General features: G+C 34.1%; 1 protein-coding gene across 1 annotated transcript in view; it reads left to right on the forward strand.

Annotated features, from left to right (window-relative positions):
• Positions 1-8,954, forward strand: part of SLCO4C1 (solute carrier organic anion transporter family member 4C1) — a 105,453-nt gene extending 96,499 nt beyond the window's left edge. Inside the window, exons 12-13 of the mRNA XM_027869220.1 lie at positions 386-523; positions 8,794-8,954. Coding sequence (XP_027725021.1) covers positions 386-523; positions 8,794-8,954 — 299 coding nt within the window. The remainder of the gene's footprint in view (positions 1-385; positions 524-8,793) is intronic.
• The last annotated feature ends 3,669 nt before the right edge of the window (positions 8,955-12,623 follow it).

The raw sequence follows: 12,623 nt of genomic DNA on the forward strand, positions 1-12,623 counted from the left end.
TATACCAATAAAACACATCTTATCCCTATTCTGCACCTGTTTGAAATCAATACAGTTGAAGTATAGAGGGATCTACGTGTAAGACTGACACGAGAATAAAGTGAGAAAAATAATACTAAAAGTTTGCTAGAGGCATTATAAGAAGAGATCTAGATATATGAAATTGCCTAGGGGACCCTTCAGGTTATATACACATAACATCTATTGAGACATTAGTGCCCCCTGGAGACTGCTCAAAGGTTGGCTGTTTCACAAATGTGGTTGGTGCACTCTGTGTGTAAAATGTATGTACTTAATATGTTATATGTATACATGTAAATAGAAAATATTGATTTTTATTTAACAAGTCTATCTCTTTCTTCATATACAATTATACCACATATAGGTACAATTCCTGGACCAATCGCATTCGGCTTTGCAATAGACAATTCTTGTAGTCTTTGGGACATTAACCAATGTGGGATTAGAGGAGCTTGCTGGTTATATGACAACACTAGAATGGCCTTCATGCTAGTAGGAATAAGTAAGTGATGATATCTTTGAACGTGAAGCAAATTTATTTGTTTGTGGAAATTATGAACTATCAATTTCCTGTGTGATATTATTTATAGTAACAATAGAGCATCTATAGGCTTTAATATAAAACAAATCTTAGAGTATATAGACCTGCTCATCATCTTCTGATCCCTGCCAAAATTGTATTGTGTATTTTAATAGACCTAGCAAGAACATATTGATTCTAGAGACTCTATTAAATATATTTGTGCCTGTGGAGATTTGAAGACTATATTAATGTGTAGAAGAGTATAAAAATAAAGAGTATTTTATTTGATGAACTGTAACACACTGATTAAAATATCAGAAAAGGGTCAAGACATGATTGTGTAACAGAGCTGTCAATGTGCCCTGACCTAAGAAGATAAATTTGCCAGTTAAAATTGGAAATTCGTAACCTTAAAAAATCATAAAGAGCTCGACTCAACCATTGATTAATGATGAGCTTGTAATATTAATTGAGAATAGATTAAAATAAACGTCATAGATCCAAAGACTGTTGGAGTTTCAAGGAACTTTGGAGATCTTCCAGTCCAATGTTTGCTTGATGATTTTATTTCATGGAAGCCTGGCATCCCTTATGCTATGAATATGGGTTCTGTGAAGGGAAGAATAAAAATTAACAAAACTCTTGCAATCTGATGTAAAATTATGTACATGTGGCAATTTTTCAATATGAAAATCAAAATAATTGCTTCTATTTTGGTTCACAGTTTCCTAAATCCACCATCTTCCTCCCTCTTTGCCCCTCTGCCATGGTTAGAAAAATCCACTTTATTATTATAATTTAGAATACAAGTCAGGGATACAATTAGAATGCAATTAGGAAATGGTTGATTTTACAAGGAAATTATTTTATCCGTATAGTTCCATCATTGTGGGTTCAAGGATAAATGGTGAAACTGATTATGTCCTAAAGCCCAAACACATATCCTAACCCTTTCCTTCTGTCCTCTTCTTCTCCAGAAATTTCTTGTAGCACCTGGCTATACCATTTTTGGACTCCTGACTTTCCCACCAGGCCCCAGGAAATTCCCTCAGGAATCCTGTATGATTCCATCAGCCTTTCATACTCTACCTTATCACCACTCATTGTGGGTGGAGCCATGACCTTCAAAAGGTCCGTTTGCAGTTGTACATTTTTACAAGAAAAATCTTATTCAAACACTTTTCTTTCTTTCTTTCTTTTTTTTTGGCAAGGCAATGGGGTTAAGTGACTTGCCCAGGGTCACACAGCTAGTAAGTGTCAAGTGTTTGGTCTGAGGCCAGACTTGAACTGAGGTCCTCCTGACTCCCAGGCCAGAGTGTTATCCATTGTGCCATCTAGCTGCACCCAAGGTGACTCAAAAGAAAAGTAATTGAGACAAAATCTTAACCTCAAAGAGCTTACATTCCAATTAGGTGAAGGACATATAAATGACCTAGACTTTGTAAAGTGGGGAGGGCAGTCTGAGGTTATTGTTTTTTCTTTTAAGATCTCTTTTATCATAATTAAAAACAATCTACAGTTCTTCTCTGAACAAAAATACTTTCTTCATCCTGAGGAAACATGATACAGAAATAAATTTGTCTATCTCGTAAGAGCTAAGTAGAGAAATTCCTATATTATATTCCTTTCAAATCTTATAGTTGTATGAGAAAAGAAATTTGAGTAAAATTTTGAAACTTTTAAAGATTTCTCTTTCATCCAGTGAAATAATCTGTTCTAAAATCATAATGAAAATATATAACACCTTTACATGTTTTGTAAACCTGAGTCCAAGGACTTTAATCTACTCGAGGCTAATTTCTCATGGTTCAGGTATTATCCCATGCAATAATTTTGAATTCCTTTTGGTTTATTTTTCAAGGCAGCAATATCTCAGAGGAAAGAGGGAAGAGAGAACCTTTCTCCTCTCCAATTCTTTTATTTTCTACTCTTTACCTTAAGTGGCCTAGTTTAGGAGATTAAGAATTGCTCAGATTGAGCTTTAAAATGTAGACATTTAGAAATATCTTCTTCCTGGAAAAGCTAAAATTTATACCTAAAATCAACAACAACTAATTTAATTAATGTTTATGAAGCTCTATATGTGCAAGGAACCACGATAGCATAAATATTTTTTAGGGAAAGGGGCAGTTCTTTGTTTTCTAGGTTGCTCAGGCTGAGGTAAGAAAGATTCTGCTCTTCCATTTCAGTTCATCATATATTAACACGCACAGATAAAAATACAACAAATCCTTCCTCGACTTCACCCATACACTTATACATTAAGAAAATAAAAGAAGCATTTTCATGGTTTCACACATGAGCATTCTATAAAAACAAATCAAGATTTCAATCTAGCTGTGCTTTTTTTCTTAAATGTATAATCATATCCATTTAAATCTCAAGAGAATAATATTTCACATGACTACTGGATTTTCCTCATTGCAACTTACTAAATAGAGATGTTCCCTTCACAGAAACACACCGGAAAGACAAATAAGGAGCTTAGGGATACATTTTTAGGGGGGTGGGAGATTCGGCCCTCTGTAAGCAAGCAGGCTCAGCTGAGGAAAGACTAAGAGATAGGATATCTTCGATAGACAAGGAAAAGATGACTAAACAGCTATCTTCATGCGAAAGCTAGCAACTCCAACTCTGAGGACAGACAGAGAAACTCTAACCCACCCACTACAGTTAATGGTGATAATAAAACAGATTTCTTCTTAAGGAATCCCAGACTCTTGCCAACTAGACTTAGAACAGAAACTGGATAGCAGGAATAAAGGATTCACTGCCCCGAAAAACAAAAACAACAACACAAAGAGGCTAAGTCCCAGACTTGGTAAGATGTGGACTCCACAGGTAACAACTCTTCCTCAGTCCTCTAATGGAGATTTAAAAGGAATCAGGAAGGAGAGCAGGAGAAGGAAGCAGGCAATCATTTTTTCCTGATGGGTCTGTGTTTGTTGTTGTTGAGTCGTTTTCAGTCATGCGTGACACTCATTTGGGATTATCTTGGCAAAGATACTGGAGTGTTTGCCATTTCCTTCTCCAGATCATTTTACATATGAGGAATTGAGGCAAATAAGGTTAAGTGACTTGCCCAGGGTCACACAGATAGTACGTGTCTGAGGCCAGATTTTAATGCAGGTCCTCCTGACTCCAGGTCCAGCTCGTTATTCACTGCACCGTTTAATGCCCGTTCTGTGTTTAGTACATCACATTTCTGACACCATTCTATTACGGGTATTCCATGCGATCCTGCATATCTATCTGTGGACCATAATTTATATAAATATTTTACCTTGGTTTTCTTGAGAGTCTTGAGAGTGAACCAGCAGGTTCACTTGACTGGAGATTAAATAAAGTTACTAGCCAAACTGAAAGGAAAAGAAAATTATAAGTGCAATAAGGAAAACTGCTGACTGGTAATGACCCTTTAGCTTCTTAGGACACACACCAGGTTTCAATGGCTCTTTAGGCTCACTTCGAGTACACAGACACTTTGCTTCAGAAAAGAAATAGCGTGAAGTAAGCAAGCCTTGGGGTTGTAGGAGCTGCTAAATGTCAAGTTTGTTCCTGTGGGAATTTTTTTTCCTTGGTGATTGGCTTTATCAGAATTCTCTGTATTGGCAGGAAATCCCTAAGATGGTGGAAAAAAATGGGAGCATTTTTGTTCATCCTGTTATGAGGAGGGAAGTAGAGTACAGATTTCATAGCTCTGTTCCTTTGGGCTTTGGTTACTTTATCTGGGGAGAAGATGTTTCCCCAAAATACACAGTATTCATGTTCATGCGCCTCCACATTTCAAACCCTCAAGCATCCATGACCAAATCAGCTTGGCACACTGGTTGGATATTGTCAAGCATCCTTATTTGACAGATGCAGAAACAGGTTAGATTACTTGATAGGTAGTAGCAGAGTTGAGAATAAAACTCAGGGGGCTACTAGGTGGCGAAGTGGATAGAGCACCGGCCCTGAAGTCAGGAGGACCAGACTTCAAATCCGGCCTCAGACCAAACAGTTGACACTTACTAGCTGTATGACCCCGGGCAAGTCACTTAACCCCAATTGCCTCAAAACAAAACAAACAAACAAAAAAAAAGAGAATAAAACTCAGGTCTCTTGATGCCCATGATATTTACACAATACCACAGGAACTGTAAGTGGGAAAAAGGATCTGTGTTTTTCCCAGCAAGCTCCCAGTTTGGAAAACCCTTATTATTACTTGTGTCTGAACTTAAAATATATGAGAGATCAGTATCAATCTAGTAAATAACTGAATCACAAAAGCAATGGGATCAGTGTTTGAATACATTGAGCAGCCAACACCTTCCTATCTTTTAAGCAGAGAACTTAATCAGGTATTCAAAATGTTCTTTTTTTTTTCCATTTGCTTTTTCTTTATTCTGTCAGTGACAGAGAAGCTTATAGATGATTCTTTACTCTCACTTCCTGGCTGATAATCATTGTGAGAAATAATGTTTCTGGAAAATAGTAGTGTAGTTGAAAGTTTTAAAAAATTATCCAGTTAAATATGGAAACTCTGTAATGTCATTGATGCCTAGAATTTTGAAAAATATATTTTTTCAAATTTAATAGAATGATACAATATGAAATCACTGTCTGTGATTACTCCTATTTGATTATATTAGAGGTCAAACCGTGTCTCCACAAACCAAAAGTTAAGTATTATTTATACTTTCTATAAACAGCTAACATACTGAAGAAATGAGAGAGAAGTGGAAGAGTGAAGAGGGGAGAGAGCGAGGGTTAGTTGTTAGTTCTGTCCCTAAACATTAAGATTTTAATCAGGTTATACTCTTTTAGAAAATAAAAATACAGTAAAGTGGTTTAGTGCTTCTCTAATTCTGTTCTCTTAGTTATTTCTTCTTTTCTACTTTTAACCCTTTTATACACATCATACTGCTGCCATATTAGATCATAGAATTACTTTGTAACAAATAAGATGGAAAAAGCTTATTACAGATTTATGGATACTGTTATGATTAAAAAATGAAAGATATCTAGAAAACCATAATGTAAAAGATGAGATCACTAATTTTTTGACCATGAAGTTTTATATTTAATGTAATTAAAATGTGATGATGTAGAAAATAAGTTATTGCTGAAACTGTCCATTGTGTCATTTTGTTCATTCAGTAAGTACCTATTGCAACCTATTATGTCACTAACATTTTTATTTTTAGTTTCAATTCAATGAACATTTGTAAAGGGCCTACTTTGTACAAGGAACTGTACTAAGTGTTGGGAATGTAAAACATGGGCTTAAGTAATCTCTCCCCTCCAAAGAAGTTATATTCTAGGGGGTTGTTGTGGGGCTTGTGAGGAAAGAGAAACAACATATCTAAAATTTAACTACAAAGTATATACTATGTAAGTATATTAAAAAGTTTACTTAGAAATATTAAGCTGTAATATTCTCTGGTCTAAAAAATAACACTTTCCAGACTTCTGTTTGAAGGTGGGTTAGGAGGAGGACAAAAGACTTTTTTTTTCGAGAAATGCATTAAGGATAATAACCAAGACTTAGAATCAAGAGCACCTCTTGTCTTGTTAAGAATATTACCTACCTGAAGTGATTAGGCAATAAATAGATCCATCTGAGGTCTGTCTCCTTTTTCACATCCTCTCATGGGGCTATGACCTCCACTGAGAACATATTGAAATATTGATCATAGGGAAGAGGTCTCTTTGTTCACTTTTGTTTACTCTTGGAGAACACTGGAGGGAATTGTCAGTTATGTAATGCTGTAGTCAATATCATTTTGAAAAGTTAACTCAAAATTGTGTTTTTACATGCTGTGATTTTTCTTGAGTCCTAAAAATGTTATTTCAAATTATCTTGGGGTAGGAAGAGGTATGTTGGAGGATATGGAGAACTGTGCCATTTTGGATCTCTTCTCTTCTCTTCCCCCATCACCCCCAGAACTAGCTTGGCTATTAAATTAATGCTAAATTAAGTAAAATTGTTTCTGTCAGACTTGTGCCTGAAACAGAGGGAACAGTATTATGTTTTTCCCTCTATTAAAATACTAAGTTATATGAAGTAATCTCAAGAGGAAGAGAATGGGGAATCAGAAAAGGCCTCATGTAGGAGATTTAACTTGTACCGTACTCTGAAAGAAGCTAAGGAATTTATGAGTCTCAGGTGAGAAAGGAGAGTATTCACAATATGGGGAATTGTTTGTGCAAAGGTACATTTGACAGCTAGGGAATTTCATGTATAAAGAACTACCGGGGAATTTGACTAGAATGGAGAATAAATGAAGAGAAATAAAGCCTGGAAAGGAAGGTATGAAAATGTGGAAGGCTTTTAAATTCCAGGCTGAATATTTTGCATTTTGTCCTAGACAAATAAGGAGCTGTCAGTGTTTTTTAGTTGGAGGGTAGGATTATATGGTGAGATCTGACTTTTAGGAATTTCATTTTAGTAGTTCTAGGGAAGACAGCTTGGTGAGATCAAAGACTGGAGACAGAGAGACCAATTAAGAAGCACTTAGCATAGTGCCTCGCACATAGTAGGTGCTTAATAAGTGTTTATTGATTGATTGCAATAATCTAGGTTAGTAGTATTGGCCTTAAGTAACATAGCATCTATGCTATTGGTGAGAAGGAGATAGATGCAAGAGATGTTGTGGCAATAGGGCAAACCTGACTTGGTAACTGATTAGATATTTATAAGTTGTGTACAAAACCCTAAACTTATTTTAATTTTTTTAATTTTAATTTTTTGCTTTTTGGTGAGGCAGTCAGGGTTAAGTGACTTGCCCAGGGTCACACAGCTAGTAAGCTAAACTTTAGTTTTTAAATCAAAGTTTTGTGAAGGAAGGGCTAGCTAACACAGTGGCTGGCAGAGTCCCTGTCCAAAAAAGACATCAACAGGCTAGCGTTGGATTGAATCTAACAACATAAAATTTAATAGGAATAATAATAAAATCTTGAGTTTGAAAAATGAATCTCACAAGTATAAAGCAGAAGAGGAGGGGTTGGATTGTAGTTTGTCTGAAAAAAATCTGAAGTTTTTACTGATCTACAAACAAAGTTGTATATTGTTCAGAACTAGGATAATGTTTGCTCATCCTGCTTTACTTTTTTTCTGCTCAGAATTTATCTAGAATCTTGTTCATTTCTTATTGCCACATTTTAGAAAAAGTCAGATCATCCAGAGGAGGGCAACTGAAAGTTGTAATGGTCCCTAGTGTCCATGCTGGAGGCTAAGTTGAGGGAACCGGAGATGTTTGGTTTAAATAAGAAAAGATTTAGTGGGAATATAATAGTTTAAGAGGATCTGAAGAGTTTTCTTGTGGAAGAGGGATTTGACTTGCTTTGCTTAGCTCCAGAGGTCAGGAGTAGGATGGATGGGTGGAATTTGTGAAGATTCAAATGAGGAAAAACTTCCAAGTAATTAGAATAGTTCAAAAGTACAGTGGGCTACTTTGGGAGGTCGTGCATTCCCTCTCACTGAAGATCTTCAGATGGGAGTAGAATATTGTAATTGGGACTCATGTTTGAGGAAATTTTAGATTAGGTGGCCTATGAGGTCCTTGCTACCTATCAGAATCCATGATTCTTTGAACTGTATCAAATATCCCTTAATTCCTTACATTTACAAGTGGAAGCCTAGGTGTTGAATTTGATATATTTATGTAGGAACTTTCCCCCACCAAATCTGAAAAGATTTTACATAGAAAATCACAAATCTTGAAAAAAATTTAAACTGTATATTTGATATCAATAGAGGTGCCAGGATTTATATCTTATGTTAAGTATAACTTTTTTATATTTGCATATGTAGCAAGCTACAGTAAATAAGCTAGACACTAACCCAAGGGATGTTTATTCTTTTTTTTCTATGAAAAACATAATATATATTGATATAATAGGAAATAATTGTGAGAACCCAGTCTTCTACTTATTCAGAAGGCATTGAAGGTTAGGTTCATTTAGTTGTGTTGGGCAAAAGTTGATAACTAGGGCAAATATGCTAGTATTTGTAGAGTACTTAGCAAAGTGTCTGGTGCATAGTGGTTACTTAATAAATGCATATTCCACTCTTTATTAGAATTTGCATATGTTTATATTACTATTTCTTTTGATGCATAAAATCTATTTCACTTAAAAGTCTCACAAAGGAGAAAAATAACTTTTTAACTACTAAGATCCTTGATTACTTACCTATAATGAGTACATTTTTGTTCTAAGTTACTGAAACCTATGGTTTTATTTATTTTTGTGTTTCTATTCAGGTGTTGGTTGTAAAGCATTAACTATCTTCTTCAATACCCTTGCAATCTTCTTGTACAAGCCTCCTCCTTCTGGCACAAATATCACATTCCAGAGTGAGAATGTCGTCGTGGCTTCTGTCCCAGTAGAACCTGATCACAGCAAAACAAGACATGATGGATAAAAGAGAAAAGAAGAGAACATTTAGTAGCGGAATGACTAGATTTTTTTTTTTAAGAATTGTAAATTGCCATTGCAGCATTATCCACACCAAAAGAAAAAAATCACACTTTTGGTATGGTCAAGAGATTTAACAACTGAATTCAATTTTCAGGTGTTAATGAATATTTACTTTTTACAATTTATGAAATATTTACAATTTACAAAAGTAAGAAAGCAGATATTGAGTTTTTAAATTTCACTGAAAAGCTCCAAAACCTGGAGTATGAAAGTTATATACTTGTTTTTCATTTTCAGGCGTCTGAAATTCAAGACTAAATATAAAATCAAAGACAATCTATCTAAACTAAATTCTAAACTAAACATTGTAAAGAAAGGTAATTGACTATGTTAGCACAAGACTAGTAAAATATTAATCCATTTTATAAGAGCCATGGACATTTCAATTTCTTTTGATAGTTTAGAAAAAATCAAAACTATTATTATTATTTATTTACTACTTTAATTCCAGGGTGTCAACGCTTAGATTATTCAAAGCCATATTCATAGTTTTCAGGTACTTATACATTATTTTCAGATAGGCCTAGGACTGCATTGGTTATGTAGGAAACAAGATTAGAGAACCATATTTTATTTCAAATTTTCATTCTTTTATCCTAGATACTCCTTTATCATAACAAGGTATTGGATTGTGAGTCATTTTAAAACTGTGCTTTATCTACTTTTTTGTGTAATAGTAGATACTGAGTATATGTATGTTCACCTTTATTTTAAAAGTATTCCTGAAGAGACACCTACTGATGTTGGAATATTTAAATATTTAAATTTAAATTTAAATTAAAAAAATTTTTTTTCCCTCATTAACTGGGCCCCCACCCCACAACAGCCCTCAAAATAGTGCTTATAACTTTTACCACAAATCTTTACCTGTAGTGAGTATCTATTAAATAGGTTGCTTATGGATGAGATATTAAAATTCTACCTTTAACACACTTTAAAAAATGTGATTAAAAGTAAAATTTTTCACTGACAAGATAAACTGTACAGTAAGACCTTATGTGGCTGGATCAGGCTTTCAGGAGCCTCAGTCATTTAGAACATAGGATTAAAACTTTTTTCAGCATCAGAGAAAGTAGTACAAAGCCCATGTACAAACTCCATAGTTGAGGTGTAGAGCCAACTTCAGCACCTTGTATGGAGCCTATTGACTAAGAATTTTATGTACAGCAATACTACTGATTATTATCTAGCAATCCCTACTACCTTTTGCTTTTTAGTAAGCCATAATGTATAGCAGTGGTGTCAAAACTTACATAGAAATGGATCCCTGTGGGTCATGCCTTGATTTAGAAAACCACTAATTAACATTATCTATATTGCATTGTATTTTAATTTATTTTGTTAAACATTTCCCAATTACATTTTAATCTGGTTGCAGCCAGACTCAAAAAGTCCACAAGATCTGTTTGACACTTATGATGTACAGTATTCTAATAGCAGTGAGTGGGGACCTTCTAGAGGCAAATATTATGAGCCATGGAAGTGTGGAGTGACACATGCAGAGAGTGTAGAAGTAAGGTAGGACCAGGGGAACTAGTCATATGCTGGAATAGGGAATTAACAGTATTGGTAGTCTGCAACTAGGTAGGCTGTCTTAAAGTCCACCAAGTACTCTAGGGGCCAGGAGAATGCACAGATCAAATATGAGGCTGGAACCAAGATACAGAAACCAGACAGGTAAGCAGAAATTAAATTTAAAGAAATTAAGATTAATTAGTATAGTTAAATATATGAAGATGCCAGAGAGTAGTAAGCAGAAGGTTAGGAACCAGAAAGGTGAACCAAAGTCAGGTCATATATGACTATTAAGTACCAAGGAGACTTTGAACCTGAGGCAAATGCCAAAATACTATTCCATTTTGCCTACTGAAGTGGAGAACACTTAGTATATCTAAGGTAGAAGCATGGGAATAGTTGTACCTGTTGAGAGGAAGTACATGGGTGGACAATAAGTATAGATCTTGACAAATTCTGAGAGCAATGTGAATGAAATCAGGAAAAGAGGGCAAAAGAATGATTTAAAAACAACAGCAACAAAAACAGAAAAACTATAAATGCACAGAAGTCTGAGACCATTTGTAGTAGGGGCAAATGTCACTATATACCTCAATAGTTTAGCAGGGCATCACTGTCCTGTATCACAGTTCATTAAGTGATTTTTATAATGAAGACACTGAGTCCACAAGAAATGTTTAATTGTATTCAGTATATATAAAACAAGGAAGTAGTGTACTTTAGAAACCAAAAATGTTTTTCTTGTTCTCCTACCCAACATACACACAAAAAGAGTGTTTTTAAAAGAGAAAGCTTAAGTCATCTGGAAAGTTCATTTATGTGAAACACTTCATTCTTTAGTGATGTTAGATGGATGCAGTGTTAATACTAAAAATACTCAGATGAATCTTTGATTTCCTCAATTCAGGAATTCCTTCTAACAATGCAAATTGCAAGCTGTGAATTATAATCAGAATGTGTCCTTTTATGTTCAGTGAATTATTTGAATATTTTACCTTTAAAAGGAAAAAATTTCTCACTATTTGTAAGAAACTTCAATACCGAAGTTACCCTCTTGTTATTTTTTAACATAATTGTGCAGTATTGGATTATTTAGAATTTTGAGTATTGAGATTATGTTTAATATATAAATGTAAAATTAATATGTAAAATTATGCACAATTATTATAGCTATGGAAATAATATAAAATGATAAATATTTGAGAACAGTCTACTTTTAAAATATAGATTAAGATAGCAGAATGTTTGGAATGTTGATTAATTCAGTAGGTTTATATTGTAGTGCTATTTAAAATCAACTATTTAAATTTCTGACTTTAGTCTACTTGAATCGACATTATTAAAATTTAATTAAGCTGCTTTATAAATATAAATTTATTTTTTTACAAATGGAAAATATCCTTTTTACTTTGGAAACTATTTTACATGTTCAGTGGTTTTTGATATATCAGCAAATATATTAAAAATAAATACTACGTTTACTTTAGAGTACACTGGAAGAATCAATATACATACAATTATTTGTAAAATAACAAAAGAGTTCCTTATTATAGTTAATTGTAAAAGATAGAATTTAGTAAATTATCTTTTTCAACAAACAATGGAACCATAAAGAAGTAATCACTTGTAGGAAAATACTTTTCATTTCAATAGGCACCATATTTTATGAAGATGTTTATTTTACTTAATTTTCTTAACCAAAAAACTCAGTTTAATATTTTATACCAAGTGCATGTAAATTTATAGAACATCTTTTAAAAAACTAAAACCAGTTTAGAATGTCAGGGCTTCATAATTGAACACAATGGACTTTATATCAAAACCAGAACTCATTAGCTTCCCCACTAAATCTTCCCAAACTCAAAACTTCCCATTTCAATTGAATGTATCAATCCTCCCATTGACTTTGTTTTGCACCCTTGGGAGTTACCCTTTGTTCTTTACTCTGTCATGCTCTGTCATACTTTAGCAATTCTACCTCCATAATATCTTCTTCATCTTTCTTCCTTTGTTCCCTCCTCTCCCTTCCCTCTCTTCTTTCCCTCTCTTCTTTCCTTCCTTCCTTCCTTCCTTCCTTCCTTCCTTCCTTCCTTCCTTC

Source organism: Vombatus ursinus, unplaced genomic scaffold (assembly GCF_900497805.2).
Source record: "Vombatus ursinus unplaced genomic scaffold, bare-nosed wombat genome assembly UNPS02014792.1, whole genome shotgun sequence".
Lineage (NCBI taxonomy): Eukaryota > Metazoa > Chordata > Mammalia > Diprotodontia > Vombatidae > Vombatus > Vombatus ursinus.